This window comes from Vigna radiata, chromosome 7 (assembly GCF_000741045.1).
Source record: "Vigna radiata var. radiata cultivar VC1973A chromosome 7, Vradiata_ver6, whole genome shotgun sequence".
NCBI lineage: Eukaryota > Viridiplantae > Streptophyta > Magnoliopsida > Fabales > Fabaceae > Vigna > Vigna radiata.
This window is the reverse complement of record NC_028357.1, coordinates 16,666,652-16,686,318: the sequence shown is the minus strand read 5'-3', so window position 1 is coordinate 16,686,318 and position 19,667 is coordinate 16,666,652. Positions and strand designations below refer to the sequence as shown.

General features: G+C 28.8%; 1 protein-coding gene across 1 annotated transcript; it reads right to left on the bottom strand.

Moving 5' to 3' along the window:
• Nucleotides 1-5,699: 5,699 nt before the first annotated feature.
• LOC106767985 (4-coumarate--CoA ligase-like 9) lies at nt 5,700-18,619 on the bottom strand. Its single transcript, XM_014652949.2, has 6 exons — nt 17,497-18,619; nt 12,924-13,104; nt 11,996-12,138; nt 11,725-11,792; nt 10,888-10,990; nt 5,700-5,854 (listed from the first exon to the last, which is right to left on the bottom strand). Exons 1-6 carry the CDS (start codon nt 18,523-18,525, stop codon nt 5,741-5,743), a joined length of 1,638 nt encoding a protein of 545 aa, XP_014508435.1. The 5' UTR covers nt 18,526-18,619; the 3' UTR covers nt 5,700-5,740.
• Nucleotides 18,620-19,667: the final 1,048 nt, after the last annotated feature.

The window sequence follows — 19,667 nt, the reverse complement described above, 5'->3', positions numbered from 1 at the left end:
ATTCGCAAGGCAATCATAATAGGAAACATTTGATAATTACAACAATAATAACAAGTTGTGTTAATTACTTCTTCCTAAAAGCGTTTAGGTGTGGAGTTTGCATTTAGCATTTTTCTTGTCATCTCTTGTAAAGCTCGACTTTTCCTTTCAACAACATCATTTTGTTGTAGTATCCTTAGAGTGGAAAACTTATGTTTTATTCAAAAGTTTTCAAATAGTTTACAAAAAAAAAAAATCATTTTGAAATTTCCAAGCAATGATCACTTCAAACAGAAACAATACATAAGTCTTTTTCATTATAAACTTGTTTTAAAATTTTGCTAAAGATTTTTTCATACTCATCCTTGTGGCTTAAAAATTTCACTCATGTCCATCTAGTATAGTCGTATATAATGACTAGACAATACATCTTACCACTTAAAGATTTGATTTTTGTCAGACAAAATAGTTTGTGTGTTCAAGAGGTGTTTGAGTAAAAATTTCAAATTTTCTTTTGAAAGAACTTTGAACTTATTTATCCTTAACATGTGACTCACAAAAAATATTATTTTGAATGACAATTTTGACAAGTTTTTCACAAGACTGTGTTTATTTAGTTTTAAGAGTAATCTCAAGCTAATATGGCCACACTTCTTATGCCATAGCTAGTGATATTCTTTTAAGGTCATTAGGCAAGATATCTTTTAGATGGACAACTTACCTATATCAATTTTATAGAAATTATCTTATCCGGTAAATAAGTATATTTCATTATTATTGTTTATTATGCATTTATCCTTATTAAATATTACATCACAACCATTGTGACATAATTGATTTATGCTCAACAAATTATAATTTAAACTTTCAACTAAAGGAATATTACTAATGAATAAGAAAGGTTTGTAACTTACCTAGCCAATATCAATTATCTTTCCATGTTAGTCTCATCGAAATATTATGTTCCCTCATTTCTTAGACTAAGTCTAAAATATAATTATTCCTAGTCATATACTACGAGCATCCATTATCTAAATATGATAACAAGAGTCTTTTTTATTGGATTAAAAATATCTACAAAATATTTGTCATATATATTGCAAATTGTTTCTATATTTATATAACTTGTTATAAAGAAAATACAACCTTCTATAAAATACAATATAAGTACTACCTTAAAACAAAATCACTTAACTCTACACCAAGTATTTTGAAGAGTATAACATCATACGAATATAAATTTGATTATTGCCATATATATAATATACTACTGAATTAGTTATTTTTATTTAAATTTAATAAATTATTTATAATAAAATCTTTAAATTATATGTAACATAGTGACACAAAAAATTTATATGAAATACTAAAGTTAGTTAAATTACAATTTCAATAAATGTTCATTCCAACAATTGGTTTCAATAATAGTATCTTAATGATAATGTGTTTCAAATTTACATAACTAACTTTTGTATAGATATATCTAAAAATGAATATTTAAATTTTTAAAATTATATCACATTCTAAATTTAAGTGATGAAATAAAACTAAATAAGTTTAAAAGTTTATGAAACTTTTATGTATAATTTAATTCATAAGATTAAAAAATTTAACGGTACAATGAATTAAATTTAAATTTTACAAAAGTTATTAAAGATGTAGTTTGACTTATTTTTTTGTTATTATATATATAGTAAAATTATTAATTTATAAAGTATAATGTTAGGGGTGATGTCCCTACACCTCCCCATTTGCTTCTTCCACCTTCCCAAGTTTTTTGTTTTTTTATTTATTACAAAAATACCCTTTTGTTTACTTTTTTTATCCTTTTCACTTTTTTTACTTTTTCTATTTTAACGTTAACTTTCAACCCTACGCTCACTTTTACCTCACAGCCCCACCTCCCCATTTTAATTTTTTGATGCAGGGACATTTGTTTTTGAAAGAAATCTATAAGTGACATTCATACATTGCCAAAGGAACAGTCTTGTTGGATAGGAGATTGGTTTCTTCTCCGAATTTCATTTTGCTTTATAAGTTTGGTCTGTCTACGAGTTTTTGCAAAATGTTGTTTGTCTATAGGAGATGAAGGGAAGTTTAAATGTGCAGGGGCCTTAATACCTAGGCAATGTGGATACCCTGGGGAGATATATATCAAGGAGAAGAGATAGAAACAATTTCATCTCTTTCCTTGTTGCTTTAATTTTGTATTTGTTAGTTAATTTGTTTATAATTTTTTACAGGATTACATCATATAAATATAAAGATATAAATAGGGGGAGATTCCAACTATTGTAAAACTTTATACTAGTACCAGGAGAAGGGAATTGATTTCTTCTTTTCTTTTTCTATGTTAAATGCATTTTGGCTTAGAATGTGTTGAAGTTACTGTTGATCTGCTTGCATTTTGGCTATGTAATTTTGCAATGCACCTTAAATATATTTATTTTTTAACCTTCCAAATTTTGTTTTCCACATTCAACCTTCCAGCGAAAGGCATATCCTTAACTTATGTTCTGTGATGACTACAAAGGGTCATGAACAAAACAGAAAAAATCTCTGATATAAAAAATTTATTTATAACTATTTTTTTAATAAATATATTTTTTATTATAAGAGATATTGACCAATAATTAATGCAAACAATAATACAAGTTTTACTAAGCAAAATGAAAATAAAACGAAATTCAAGCTGTACTTTCCAACTTGAAATGTAATAATAGCACTGGATGGACACGTGTGATTGAGCAAACATGTTATTATGATTTTTAAGGTAGTTTTTCGGGAGTTACTCCCTGTACCTCCCCAATTCCAACCCCCACCCCCCAATTTTTTTGGATTTTTTTTTTAAATACAAAATTAATCTTTATGTTTTTTTTATTTTTACCGTTTTACACCTATTTACTAAAGTTAACCTACTCTTTTACAGTCTGCCTCAGTCAAAACACACAGACTCAAATTCCTCTCCTTCGTATTCCCACCCCCACCCCCACCAAAACTTTTGAAACGCTCCTCCTCCAAACGCTCTCTGCAACTCTCACTCTCCCATTTATACGTTAAAAATATATTTAAAAATAATACATCAAAACATATAAATTCCATTATTAAAATATCTNAAAATTAATATAAAAAGTAAACTAATAAAACAAATCTTAAAAATGGAATGGGGGGGTGGGGGTTAGAATTGGGGAGGTACAGGGAGTAACCCCCTAGTTTTTCTTATAAAGTGGATCGGGATGTACTTGGATGCCAATATAAACTGTTTCTGCAATTCTTTTTGACTTTGCATTATAACATAACATCAAGTAACATGCATGATGCACAGCACGAAATACCAAAATATTGATATAGCAACGGATGTTGACATCCGTCTGGCCTTAAACGGATGTTGACATCCGACAACGGTTTAAGACAGTTTTACAACTTAAGGTTTTGTATCTCGTTTTGCCGTTTTTTCACACCGACTTTTAAAGTCTGATAGAATATCACTACCAATGTACACAGGAAAAATATGAGAAAGATTAGAGCAATCTTTCACTCACCACACTTTCACATGACAACAATTAAAAAGAGATACGAGAAAGAATTTCCAGAAAAAAAAGTGCAACAATAAAAGAATAATCATAAAAGAGAATAAATAAGTTGTGTGGGGTGAGAGATTGGAAATTATAAAATTTTAATCCTAAATATAAATTTTTACCGAAGGATAAAATAGAAATAAAAAAATAGAAAGAAGGATAAAAGAGGAAGGGAGAGGTGGAGGGAGCAAATGGGGAGGTGTAAGGAGGAACACCCTAATGTTAGGCTTAATCACGAGCACTTATCACTGGACTTTTAACATGGAAAGCCTCTGTCGGCCCAATAACAAACCCTTGATATCACTTGACCATGTTTTGACTGGACTAAAGCTTTAACCCTTGTTTTCTTGCACCGACAGATTTCTAGATACACCCTCTTAAATTATAAAATGACTATTTGACCTTTTGTAAGAGCGGCTTCCAGATTATCTGTTTAAACTTTTGGAACAGAATTTTAGAATAAACTTTCTGATCGAAAATTTCAAATTAAGCTCTTTGAAATATATAGAATGATTCTAGAAAATTTTCTGGAATAAAATTTTTAGAATAAACTTTTCAGAATATATAATACTTTTTAGAATAAGTTATCCGAAATAAAATTTTTAAAACAAGGTCGAATAAATTTTTTAAAAAGAAGCTTTTTGTTAGAGTAATATTTTGTGAAACTTTTATATATATATATATATATATATATAAAAGGTTTTCTCAATATAATATAAATATTTTAATAATTTAAATGAGGATAACAATGAGAGAGTAGATAGATATTATGTTGGATATGGGAACGAAGGAAGCAAATATGTACATGTTTATTCCCATTCCTATACCTAAATGAAAAAAAATTAGTATTATCCATAATTATACCCGTATCTAATCAATACATGGATTTCTAATGGTTTCATACAAACAAATAATAAATTTGGTCATTTTATAATTCGGATTAAATTTATTGGTCGTCAAATGTTATACTAATATTTATATTAAAATTTATTACAAAATATTATTAATAAAATATGAGTTAATAGTATATAATAATATAATATAAAATTCATTTTTAATAAAGAAAAACATTATCAATATAATATTTAATTTGGTCTCAGATGAACAATATTTATTTATTTTGAAAAAATTAAAATAAATTGAATCATATATATATATATATATAATATGATTAAATTAAAATCAAGACAACACAATTGACAACATTAACATATGATATTGTTCTACCAATGACAATGATAGTATCATGTGTCATATTAATATATTTGACATGTGGACACAAAATAAATTCGACATGTGGACACAAAAGTTTTTTGCAAAGAATATATTAAAAAATTAAGAAACCACCTATTTACATGTGTGGTATGTTATTAATAATTTTAGTATTTTTCTTTAAATGACCTCATTAAGACATTTTTATAAAAGTTGGACAAAATTGAAATAAAAAATTTAGGTACTTAAAATTTTTCGTGAAGACTAAACAATAACTAAACTTAATATTAATAGTAATAATAATAATAATATTAATATTAATATATTTTATTTAAAATTACATTTATAATCAAAGACAAAACGATAGTCTTTTATTTTTATTAATTAAAACATTTTTTTTAATCTATCAAACCTATAGCATCATTCAATAACTTTTATAAACTCTTTTCTCAAATTTTTATAATTTCTCCTCTTCTAAATTTTATAAAATCTATCAAATTTTTAATTTCTTTAATCTATTAAACCTATCTAAATAACTTCCACTTCATTTTTTTTTCAAATCCATCCAAAGTACAAATATAACATTAGTCTTTTTCTGTAAATTTGTGGTGCAATTAGTAAATTTGTGGTAGAGGAAGAAAAAAAAACTTTTATTTCATCAGATAATTTAAAATGTCCATTTATGTCAAAATTGATCATTAGATAATGTTTACCAATTTTCTGTCAAGAAGTTTAATTCCAAGACTGTGAAAACAGATTCGAATTTAAAACTTTTGTAACTAAAATATGTGAAAACAGACCATTTTAGGAAGTCCGAAACTTATTTAAGAATAAATGATTGTCTCTACATATAAATCAAATATTTTTTATTCTTTTTATTATTTGAAACAAATCATTGAATCAATAACAACTTTATTGTCAAGAAAAAACATGCATCACTTTCGATAAAATAAATTAAAATAAATGAGGCATTATAACTTAGAGAGCGCAACTTTTCTTAAATCCTTTCTCAGAATCTTTCCTGAAGCATTCTTGGGAATGGAATCAACAAATGCTACACGCCTTACTTTCTTGTATGGTGTAACCTGAAGCCAAGACAATCACATATAAAATAGACTATATAAATTAGGTTTAATTTACGAATTAGGTTTAAATTTAATTTTTATATAGTATTAAAGTTTAATAATTTTTATTAGACATGACATTTCCTAACGAGTTAGTTATCAGTACCTAGTTTTACATACCCGATATATAAAATCCAATATATATATATATATATATATATATATATATATATATATATATATATATATATAAACCTACAAAATGACTTCGGAATGATTTTTATGAAAATATAATACTGTAATATTTTAATAATAAAATGTTAAGTATATAAATGTTTTTAATAAGAAAGGTTTATTAAAACTATTTTCTCTTTAAAAATCATTCTTCTAAATTTTTTTCTACATTCTTTTATAGTTTTTTATTCTAATCTTTATCTCATTAAATATTATAGATGATAGGATTTCTCTCGATAATAAACTTTACAAAACTTACCTATTAGAAAGTTAAAATAGAGTAAGTTCTTTTTTTATTCTTTTTTAAAAATTTTAGGTCTTGAATCAAATGTGAGCTTTAGAGTAAAGCATGTGATGTAAGATTACTCTTGGTAACTCTTTATTACTATCAGTCTTAATGGTAATCTTATATCTTTAATTAGGGTTTGGTTGTTTTTTCTTGAATATCTTGTGTATTTTGGTTTTTTAGTAAAATCCTTGTTTGACTAAGGTGAGGGAAATTAAACTTAATTAATTGCATGTCGATTTTCATTTTATGATTGCGTGTGTATGAGAATTTTGATCTTGAGACTAAAGTTATAGATTTTTGAATTAAAATGAGTTGGTTGGAAATATATGTAAAATTGGTTGATTATGCAAGTTGTAAAATATGTTAATTTTTATTGTGGAATCTAATCTTTGTTATTAAACTATTAAATTAAATCTTTTTGGTTGAGTTGGTGCTTTAATATGAAATTGGTATGTTGTTGAATGGTTGGAAGTGCGAGGTGAATATCTTGGTTGGTTTTGTCATGGAGGAATTTTGAATGTATATTAAGTGTGTCTTGGATTTTTGGTATGATGAAATCTGTCAAATTTGGTAAATTGGACTCAATGGATTTTACAATGGTGTAATCTGTTTAATGTTATAGGATTTATTTAAAGATAAGTGATTTTAATTCAATTAATATTAATGAGTGTGTGTTGTTCTTGTAGAACCTTAGTTTTGTTGTTGATAGGAATCCCTCTAAGACCTATGATTGATCAAATTTGGTACTTCTTGAGTTAAAATATAGTTATGTTGTAATTTAAAAAGTTATTTAAGTGAGGAATAACTCAAGAAGAGTCAAAATTGCTCAATCGAAACTTGTAGAGAAATATCCAACTTTTGGTGCAGCGCTAGGAGCCCTATAGTGTCAACGGGCACCAATCATGCAGTGGCCACTGGCTTTGCTTGCACTTGACAGAACTTTGGTATCACTGGGCGCTACAAAGTCAGTGAACTCACTAACTTGTTGGTGCTAGGCTCCATTAAAGGACTGTTAGGCGCAACTCTCGAGTGAAATTTCTAGGAAAATTCATGTGAGTGGCGTTGCCACTAGGTGCGGGGCGTGGGTGCCATCCTATTTTCCAACATTTAGGCATTTTGGGAAAATTAGGATTGCCTATTAATTAACCATCAAATCAAGCTGAAATTTTGACAATAGATCCTAGACATGGTTTTTCACTTTGATCGATGGGATCATTGATTTGTGGTTTGTAGTTAGACCAATTAATTTCTCTTGATTGTGTTATATTTTAGGTTTATCTTTTATTAATAGTATTTATATTTGATGAGTTAGTAGGTTCTTATGTATTGTTGTGGTCTTAGGTTGATAAAAGTATGTGCTTTGGGAATGATAAATGAGTGTCATATGCAAAATAAGGCATGTTAATATGATGAACCAATCTTTTATATGTGTGTGCGTGTGTTATATGGGTATGTGTTATGAAAAGTATGAATGCAGAGGAAATGATTGAGAAGTATCAAAATTATGAAATGTTTTAAGGAGGTTATTTAATATAAAGGGATATGACATATTGTTTTGTATGTATGTTTTGGTTGCATGGCCATCTCTTTCTTAAATTGGAAGGATATGGTAAGTTAGTTAGTGTTAAGCATTGACTGGGGACACCCTTTCGAAGTTGTCCTTATACTTTACTTGACTTAGTGACTCATGTCAAGGACGTGGTTTAGGTGGTGAAAAGTGAAAGGAGATTCCTATAGTTGGTTTTGGGATTGTGGATTCCATTTCTTTTAAGCTATAGATAATTTATCTTGTCACGAGAAGGGAGAAACTAGTCTATAATACTTGAGGTTTTAAGGATTTGAATTTCATTTGACGACAAATGCATACATTCTAGATGCATAAATATGAATATCGAGTTTAGAATTATATTTTACTCAGGTGTCAATGAACACTAGTGCAAAAAACGTTGTTTAACGTCATCCATAAGACGTCGGTTCATGGATGGCTCAACGTATATTAATGGACGGTGGCATTACCGTAAATAAGTTGGTAAACAAGACGTCGGTTTCTAGGGCACACGATGTCTATAATATAGTAGACGTCTGTTCTGCCCTAACCAGACGTCCAAGGGCCTGAGGTAGGCGAGAAGACAGTCTTTTCTACCCCATATAACTGTCTATCTGGCTGTAATTAAGGCTCTTCACCTGATTCCCAAGCGCTTAGACGTCACGTAATAAATAACCGACATCTATAATGTTATAGACGTCTATGTTCCCTTTACTTGACGTCAATAGGCCTGTCAGGAAGGCGGGAAGACAGTCAATTTCTACCATATAGACGTCTGGTTTATGGGGGAACAACGTCTATGTGGCTGTAATTAATGCTACTCATCAAACTCACAGGCACTTCGACGTCCAGTAGTAGGGGGTCGACGTCCAAAATGTTATAGACCTCGGCGCCCCAAGACAACCATTGTCTACTTCCCTGACCAGAATTGAAAAGTCATTCCGATCAGCGCTGTAGACGTCGGGGCCCCTTGTGTCCGACATCTAAGGTGCATGCAAAAGGCAGATTAAAAGTTATCTTAGACGTCATATTAGTGAGATAATCGACGTCTAACTGACTATAGACGTCAGGTTTTGTAGCAACCGATGCCTCATTTCATGTTAAATAAATCGCAGACTCGCAGTTTCGCAAACATCATCGTCTTCCTCCTCTCCTTTTTCTCTCTTGCGGCATTGCATTCCATGTGCGTCTTTTTTTATTTAAACCGTTTAAACTTTGTTCAGTCCGATTATATTAGTCTTTCATCGATTATCTTCTGATTCAACTGATTAAAATTTGTTTTCCTTGTGTTGTGTTTTAGTACAGTTTTGTTCTTCTCTTGGGGTAACGTAGTACCACATTCTGCCTTTGCTAGCTGCCTCCCAGAAAAAGCGGCGTCTTTTGGATTTCTTATGGTGTTTCGACCCAAAAATGACCCTGGGTCGTTGCCTAGTTATCGTTTCACCGTAATTTTTTCCTCTTGTAGTTGAAAATGGAACTAGGCAAGAACCTAGGTTCGGTTTTGGGTTGAAATGTCATGAGAAATTCAAAAGACACAAGCTTTTTTTTGGGAGAAACTAGCAAAGACAAAGTGTGCTACTAGGCTATCCAAAGTCAGGAACAAAACTACACTAAAACATAACGACTATGTTAGACGTCGGTTAATGCATACACCGACGTCTATAGTGACCTTAGATGTCGGTTAGTGACATGTTCGAAGTCTTTATAGTGCTCTTAGACGTCGGTTGGTTCTCACACCAACGTCTATATGGTGCTATTAGACGTCGGAGTAGGCCTTAACCGACATTTATTGACGTTGGACATGGCACTAACTGACGTCTGTATAGACGTCTGTTATATGGAAATTCGACGTCCCATTAACGTCACCCGTAATGACGTTGGTTGTGAAAAAGAAGTTAAAAGCCCAAAATAACAGATATCTAAAGTCCTTTCTGCACTGGTGGAATGATATGATGAGTAAATCATTAAATGTTATGTTTTGAATTAGTTAAGATATTATGTGATAAATTGTTTGTGCATATTTAAGTTAGCATTAGCTTACTCTCTTTTTCTTGTGGTTGTGTTTTATTTTCCTTAATGATAATCGTCATTTTGATGTGACCATAGAATGTTTTAGGAGCTAGTGATGATAATTAGTAAGAATGAATGTGTTTTGGAATAGTGTTTGTTTTCTTGATTTAATGATATACATAATATAAAAGTTTTTAGTATAACTCATACTCTCTTTATTATTTTTTCTAATGAACATATTCATATAAAACTTTATAGAAATTTAATTGTGAAAAACTATTACTACTACTATGATTTTATATCTATGTATGTATGAATCTCATTTCTATAATGAAATCTCTATAGTCAACTCTCTTTTATAGTCATTCATGCAAATGACGTGAAATAATAATAATTACTATTGAGTATTATAAATTTGATTTAATTTTATATAAATGAATTAGGTTTAAAGTTATTTTTTTAATATAGTATTAAAGTTCATTAATGATTTTTTTAGATCTTTAATATCAGTTTCTAACGAATTATTAATATTTAGTTTCACATAAATATAGATATATAAATTTTGCGTGAGAAAATAATAGAAATCACACATCACTTAATATTATTAGAATTTAAAATATGTAACTGTGGAAAAGAATTAGAATTAAAGTTACATTTTAATACTTACTTGCCAAATAATTACTAATAAAATAAAATGGTAGTTTTGTTTTCTCCACGACTTAGTGGAACTTTATAGAAATAAATAAAAACAAGAAAAAATGAAATAATTTTTTATTAGATAAAAATTATTTTATACATAAATGAAAAATGCTATATAAAGTACAAAACGAGACCTTTACATACTAGCATAATTATAAGATAATTTTTAGTTTATGAAAAGATTTTATTCTTTATTTTTTATTGTATGTACGAATGTTACGCATGACTGAAAATTGAAATGTAGTGAAGAAAGGAACGCAGAAGAAAAAGAAGGACCTGTTTGGCAACAAAATCAATAACTTGTGCTACGCCAAGGGAACTTTGAGGTTGTCTCACAACAAACGCCATGGGCACTTCGCCTGCTTCATTGTCAGGGTATCTGTTAATCATACATTAAGCTTATTAGTTCTTTCTCCGACAACATGTTAAAACTATATAGTATTTGTTGGAAGTCCTATGTCGATTAAAGATAAGATCAATTCATAATATATAAATAAACGTAAATTTTATCTTATAAATCGGTTTTATAAGATTGATGAAGTTTAAAATTCATTATTTTCTTTCTCCCATTATAAAACAAGTTTTATTATTAATTTTTCAGTGTGTAGAAAACAATTGATTTTTCATTTTTCTTTCCAGCTACTGTCACTATATATAAGTATAACATGTGCCACCAAACACGATGAAAAACTATAAAATTATGCCCGAATAAGATTCGAATAAGACAGTTTGCAAGTAGAGGAGAAAAAATATATAAAATGAAGACCAATTGCTATTTTTTATTCTTTGTGCAAATCCAGATTTTGATTAATTAGAGTACTTTTGGATTATTTTTTATTAATATATTTAGAATAAGAAAGTAAACAGACCAGATTTTCCATAATTTAAAAATAATTCATATAAAATTTAAAAGTCATCTAATAATATGTTTTGTTGGTAAATTAATTTTAGTTTATGAAAGAGTTCATATTAATTTTTTTCACATGTTTTTCTTTTCAAACAAAATTAGGGTAACTTGATGTAACGAAAGATTTTTATCTTGAACAACGTAATTATGTAAAACAATTTAGCAAAAGATAACATAGTTGGTTGCTAAAAAAATTAGAATCTTACGGAATAACTGCAGCATCAAGTATATCTGGATGAGATAGGAGCAACTCTTCTAGCTCTGCTGGAGCAACCTGCAATGTCAACGATATTATTTTCCATACAAATTATATATAATAAATAATATATATAATTAATATTTGTAAAAGAAAATTTAGAGACAAACTTTTAATTAACTTATATAATAAAAGTGAGATTAAGTCTATCTCATTATTATAAAATAAATTTGAAAGATGAGAATTATATTATAATTTGATTTAATTAAAAGTGATTTTACCTGGTAGCCCTTGTATTTGATCAACTCTTTTAACCTATCAACAATATATAAAAAACCATCATTATCGAAATAACAAAGGTCTCCAGTCCTTAACCATCCATTCACCAAAGTTGCTGAAGTTGCTTCTGGATCATCAACATAACCTACTCCAACATAGTCCATGCATCGTGTAAGCAAACTATTATATATAAATATTAATATTAATATGGTAATAATAATAATATAATTCAATCTTAAGTATAACACATATAATTAATTAAATATAAATTGTAATCTGATAAGAATATGATAATGAATGATAAAATAAAACTAACAAACAATAAATCTTTTTAAAATAAATTTTAAATGAATTTAATATTCTATTAATAGGGGAATTATTAGTTTGACTTAATTTTACAATATATATATATATATATATATATATAAAAAGATCGGATTTGTACTCTCTTCTGACATCTCTAATACTTAATTGTACTAACAAATTAAATTAATTTTATTTATCCATCATTCATCTTATTATTATTTATTTATAAAGTAACACCATCAAAGTTATCTATTATAAAAAGAAGAGAAATAATTGATAGATAAACTCCATCTATTTAATTTCATAACCAAGTTTTTCATATATATTTATTTATTTTACCATTTAAAAAATATAGTCTCAAATTTATCTACCAAATGTATTTTAAATATCATTCTTATGGAGGAATGGATATATCTATTCATGAAATAATTAATATTTTATTAAATGAAAAAGATTGGCTGAATTTTTTTTAATAAATTAATAACTCTATATATCCTAAACAAAATTTATCTGAGAGTTTGTGACCCTTGAGATTAATTACATTAATTACAGTAACACATGAAAACACAACAGAATAATGCATTTTCTAAGGTAATTAATTAATTAATATAAATTTATAATTACCTTTCATAACATAAGGTCCTTTGATCCATAGTTCCCCCTTTTCACCGGGAAACATGAGTTTCCCTGTTTGTGGGTTAACAACTTTTGCTTCTATGTCTGGTTTCAGTCTACCCACCGTTCCCACGTGATTAGCTTCCTCGGGAGTGGTTCGGGTTACCACAGATTCAGTTAAACCGTATCCCTACATTAATATTTACATACCAGATATTCTATTTTTCTGGAAAAAAAAATTATAAACAATGTATATAAAAATAAATATTGACCTTAAAACATTTTATGAAAATTCAATTTATTAGTGTCAACTTTAGTAATGATATAAATAAATACTATCATACAATTAAATAAATAAGTATAAAATTTATATTGTTAATAAAGATTAAATATGTAAAAATTTTGAAATGAAATTTTAAAGTAACAGTACTTTAAAGTGATGTTCGACTATTTGATATTGAAAAATTTTAATATAAATAATTTTGTTATGAACCAGTTTTATTATTTTAAAATATATTATTATTTTAAAATCATTTTTAGAGTCTATTTTAAATTTTTAGTAGGAGTTCTTATCATTTGTTCGTTTAATTAAAGAACCATGATTATAGAATTGAACTTGGTGAGGATCTCTTCAATTTGGACCTATCAGTTTACCAAATAGAGTAAGTTGATTTTATGATCTTCACTTTGGTATGTTTTGTTTTTCTTTGCATGTGAATTATCTAGGGTTTCATGTGATGTCTAAGTCATCTTTTAAGAGGTTTTGTTGATAGGTGGTCCTAATGGTATGTCTTGATTGTGTTTCTGTTATTCATAAGAGCAAATAGAGTTTTCTATTCTTTTGGAGTTGTTTTAAGACCTCTAGAGATGTTTGGACATTTGTTATAATAAGTAGGGGAAGTTAGGTAGATTGATTTAAACTAATGAAAAATTATAATTCCTGAATTTATGCTTGAATGATAGTTGATTTGTGTAATTGAGTTGTCTGATGAAATATGACCTGTTGAGTTGTGTTAGAATTCGTGAATTGTCTTTAGCGATAATGTGATTGAGATTTTGATATATTGAAATTGTAAGATGTTGTGTGGTTTAAACTTTATTTAAGGTTAATTAAATCATCGAGTTGTGTATAATCTGATGGTTTCTTGTTTTGGATATCTATGGTTAGTCTTATAATGTTTTGCAGAACTAAAAAGGCATAAATCTGCATAATTCTATTCTACAAAATTATGTAAACTCGTTGGGTGAACATATATTTGTTAGACGAAATCAAAGTCAAAGAACTACTGAATTGGTAGTTGATGGACGAGACCAAAATCAGAGAGTTCATTGGCTTGATAGTTGTTGGGCAAAATTATATTCATTGGACGACTTTTAGGAGAATTTAAATCTGTAAGTTCCAATGATATTCTTACTGAGCTGAGTGAGTGTGTTGTCAAAATCTACTCGCTTAGTGAGAAGATTTAGTGGTTGAGCGAATGTGTTGTCAAGCATTACTCGTTGAGCAAACATATCTTGTGGTTGACTGAACACTACTCGCTTAGTGAGAAGATTTTGTGGCTGAGCGAATATGTTGTCAAGCTCTACTCATTGAGCGAACATATCTAGTGGCTAAATGAGTGTGTGTTGAGGCACTACTAGTTGAGCAAGAGATCATGCGGCTCAACAAAAATATCAAAATTAATTTTAACCAAATTTGCATGTATCTCTTATGATGTGTTTAATGTGTGTGATTATGTGAATGCTAAAACAATGGTTGAGTTATAATATCATTTGTGAGTGATTGGAACCGATTTAAGGAGGAATTGGTTGTGGTATGATTAATGTATGTTTTGACATACGAGAGTTCTGAAAGTGAGTATCGTGATATTCTACCAACCATTCAAGTTATATAGAGATAAATAAGGTGGGGAAAGAGAATGGCAGGTGATATTTTCTTTAGACTTTAGTTTAGACATGAAAAGATTAACCTTAGTAGTAGGGTGATAATCCCTATAGGACTTTGTAGAGTATAAATACTACTATGAGTGCACACCTACATTGAATACAGATGTCAAAGCATGTATCCGAATAAATGAGTTTAGAATCAACTATATGTATGTTTTTTAGAGTTTCTAGTACTTTATAAATGTTGATTTAGTATTTGATATGATTAAATAATACGATGATGTTTTCTTTTGAACTTTAGCTTATCCATGTTATCTTTTGTGTGTTGTTTGCTTTTTTTTTTTTTTGTGATGATCACGTGTGAACAAATCAGGAATAAATGTTGAAACATCTATGATAAAGGATAGTAATGTTGTAGAGTTTTTTCTTAGTTATCTAATAATTATCTTTAGTTGTTTGAATATATATTATTGTTATTTTATTTTAAATAACTATATTAATATTATATTTATAAGTTTGAGACAAATATATTTTATTTTATCACTTTTATAATCTCTTAATTATTTTTATCATTGTAAACTATTAAAAGTTAGAACGTTGCAAAATTTACCATTCAACTAATAAATAATTCAAGATAACAAACACTAACTAATAAATAATTCAAATTAAGATAACAGACATAGATAACACAACCTTTAGAGTTACAACATAAATTTAATAAATATTTAAACTTTATATATTTAACTTTAGCTTAGTCATGCAACATCCAATAATACTAAATTAATTTAAAATTATTATCACATTTAGATATGTTAACTCAACTTTTAATGTATGGAAATAGATGTTAGCTTCATAACATTCATATTTTTAGTGTTCATTTGTTGAGATATAATTTCAATACTATTTTTTTAAGTTAGGGCATTTCTATTGCAAAAGTCATTATTTGAAGTGTTAATTTAACTTTTATGGGTTTTTATATCATTTTAAGTCTTTGTTTTTATTTTTTTTTCAATTTTAACTCTAATCCAAAGGTCTTGTAAGATTTAGATTCCCACTAGTGTTTTATTTCTTCTATTATATCATGATATTTCCATGAAGAAATTTTTCAAGACTTGAATCTTAATCTTTATAACCTTATAGTTTTAACATCAACTTTTTTTTTTTCTTTTACAGTTAAAAGACCTTATTAGTTATTTTTTATATTACTTTAACATATTTCAATGAAAAGATTTTCCTTAATGTTATATTTCTTATCTTCAATTTGTTTATTTTTTATTATTCTCTAAATTTAGCTTCTTCTTCTTTTTTTATCTGATATTAGGTCAAGGTTAAACTGATCTTATTATTTAAACCATGTTGATTGTTGAAATATTAAATTTGGAGTAATTTTTACTTTTTTTTATAATAATATTATTAATATTGATTATGATTACTATCAGAAACCGTTGTTAATAAGTTTTCTCTCAAACACCGTTTTTCCCATCTTTTAACTGAAAAGCTGTATAAAGACGTGATCTCTAATTTATTTTTGACATTAAAAGTTTATTGACTTTTATAAAATGTTTTTTTTAGAAGTCAAATTAATAATGCCTTTATCTAAATAGTAACAATTAAATTTAGTAAAACAATTTTACACTATTATCACCTAACGTGATCTCTAATTTATTTTTGACATTAAAAGTTTATTGACTTTTATAAAATGTGTTTTTTAGAAGTCAAATTAATAATGCATTTATCTAAATAGTAACAATTTAATTTAGTAAAACAATTTTACACTATTATCACCTAACGTGATCTCTAATTTATTTTTGGCATTAAAAGTTTATTGACTTTTATAAAATGTGTTTTTTAGAAGTCAAATTAATAATGCCTTTATCTAAATAGTAACAATTTAATTTAGTATAACAATTTTACACTACACTATTAACTACAAATCGATTGGTTGGCCATACATCAGCCTGGATGTTCAAACCCTAATTCAAAGAAAAAACTACCATGACTAACCATGCACCAACTCAAATTAACCTTCAAATTGATTAATTTAAAATTAAAATGTAATTACTTATAATTAAACAATAATTAAATCAATATTAATAAAAATCGACCACAAAATATATAAATAAAGGTAAATAAAGGTTTGGGATAAGAAAATAGTTACATGCGCATTAACTATTTCATTCTTTACTATTTATAAAAAATTAAACTAACGGATTAAATTTCGCAAGTACCATCCGATAAATTTAAATATACAGGAAATTGTTCACTAGATAACAATTGGACCTCGCTTGAACCACGCAATAGAATATAATTAACCTTTAACCCCACATTGAAAAATTAATATTTTATTTGAATCGAGAATGAAACAAAAGAAAAAAATTTAGATGGACAAAATAGAAGTATATAATAACTACTAAAATTTAATTTAAAAAATAACTAAACGTAAATTGAAAAGGTAAAATAATTATTTTATTTTTTAAAATAATTAAATTTAAATAAATAATTATTTAAAACATTAAAAAATAGTAAGATAATTAATTTAGTTTAAAAAAAAACAGTAAAACTAAATGAAATTGTATACGATTTTCAGTGTAGATAAAATTAGATAAAAAAAAAAGTTTTAGTTAATTATATTAATATGTAAACATATGAGTTTTCAAAAAGAAAATGATGAAAATAGGATGCAAAATTGAAGTACCTGCATGACGAGGACCTTGGGGAACTTGGCTTTGAAAGCTTCATCGGTTTCCTTCCTCAGTGGAGCGCCACCGCAAACGATCCCTTCCAAAGACGTCAAATTGTATCCGTCTATCACTTTGTCCTTCGTCATAGCTACTACCAGTGCCGGCACCACCGTAATGTGCGTCACTCGGAACCTCTCCGCGGCGCTCAGCATGCCCCTAAAACTGAACCTCTCCATTATCACCACCGTATCCGACAGCACCATCGCCCCCAGGCTGAAGGTGAAACCGTAAACGTGGAAATACGGCACCGTATAGAGGTACACCGCGGGCTCCGCGCGCTTCGTGCGGACCGTGTCGTATCCCGCGGCTACTGCGGTTAGGTTGCGGTGAGTAAGCATAACGCCCTTCATCTTTCCCGTCGTGCCGGAAGAGTACAGAATCGCTGCCACGTCGGACTGAGTCACCGGCGTGGGGGACGCGGTTGGACTTAGAGGCTGTATCTTTGTCCTGGTGAGCGAGTCGAACTCAGGCGAGTCGAGGAGGACCGTACGGACATGGAACTCGCGTGTTGTTTCTGCGTTTGAAGTCACTGCGAAGACGATGGCGGGTTTGCTGAGGTGGAAGAGGCGCGTGATCTCGGAGCGCGTGGAAAGAGGGTTCGCGGGGGAGACGACCACGCCGAGGGAGAGGAGGGCGAAGCAGAGGATCGGAACTTGGATGATGTTAGGGGAGAGAACGAGCGCGGTGTGGGCTTTTGACAGTTTGAGAACTGTGGCGAGGTTGGCCGCTAGGTTCTCAGCGCGGTGGATGAGTTCGCCGTAGGAGAGGGTGTGGCCGTTGGCGGAGTCGACAACGGCGGTTGAGGAGTCCGGAAAGTGCGAGTTGCGACGGAGAAAGAGGACGTAGGAAGCGGCGGAGATGGCAGCGTTGGGAGGAGGGAGAAGAAGTGGTGATTTGAGGCTGTGGAAGGTTCTGGAAGCTGGATTGAAACCGCTCCTTAGATCTGTGACGGGTGGGAATGTAGCTTCCATCTTCTTCTCCATGTGAAAGAAGATGTTCAGATGAATTCCCTCTCGATAGTGTGTGCACTGTCATGTTCGCCATGCTTTGGTTTGTATTTATAAGAGCGGTAATACTTTGACACAAACGACAAAATATACTCATCTCACACGCTTAAATAATAATAATATTTTAATTATAATTATATTATTTTTTTAATTTAAAATCATAATTATATTATATATTATTAAAAACCGTGTCACATGAATATTTTTTTTTTCATGCAGTGTATAAAAGTAACTTTTTTCTATTTATAATTAGCTGATAACATAACTAACATTCATCTCATTTAAATTGTCAATAATTTCTTTTATTAATTTTGTGTGTATTTTTCTTCTTCTCAAAGGCGAGTGTTGTACTTTGATGATGGAAATAATGATATTTTTCATGATATTTGTAACAAAAAAATATGTTAATAATTAATTATAATAATTTTTTTACAATAAATTATTTATCATTATTTTGTTGGTTTGTTTTAATTTATTTTTAAGAAAATATTTGAAACGAACTAATTACAATTCATTGTATGAATGTTGTGAAAAAGTTGTCAAGAAAAAGTTATTAAAAGAACATTTTCTTTGTAATAAATTGGTGTAATTTTGGGCTAACATTACTTGTATGTTTTAAAAATAGTGAAAAATGATATTTTGACATATTTTTTTATAAAAAGTTTTAAAAATATTGGAAAATGATATTTTAACGTATTTTTTTACACAACAATTTTGGCATAGTCTGAATTGATACTTTAGACATAAATTTATAATTAATTTTAAGTAACACATTTGTCCATGGTTTAATCCTAAATCGAAAAACGGAAGCTCAACTCATGTATAATGTTAGTTCGGTGAAATATGTGGAAAGTTTGGTGGAGCATGTAGTTAGCTTAGTGAAGCATATGGAAAGCTTGGTGAAGCATATGGAAAGCTTGATGAAACATAGTCATCTAAATCAAACCAACTCATATTAAGATAGGATCGTCTGTGAACCCTTATTTTGAAGTTTAAGAAAAGCTTCTAATGAAATAATGTCTATAAAAAGAACTGTCAAGGATAACCACTAAACACAATATATGTGTTAACAAATCCTAAACGATATACGTTACTCTAAACAGACTTCACATAAACAC

What these genes read in the sequence shown, in the direction of transcription:
- LOC106767985 (XM_014652949.2), bottom strand. Translation starts at nt 18,525, where the DNA reads ATGGAGAAGAAGATGGAAGCTACATTCCCACCCGTCACAGATCTAAGG. An exon ending in CCAAGGTCCTCGTCATGCAG is followed by an intron (nt 13,105 to 17,496) that starts GTACTTCAATTT and finishes ATATTAATGTAG; the next exon opens with GGATACGGTTTAACTGAATC. An exon ending in CTTGATGCTGCAGTTATTCC is followed by an intron (nt 10,991 to 11,724) that starts GTAAGATTCTAA and finishes TATGATTAACAG; the next exon opens with ATACCCTGACAATGAAGCAG.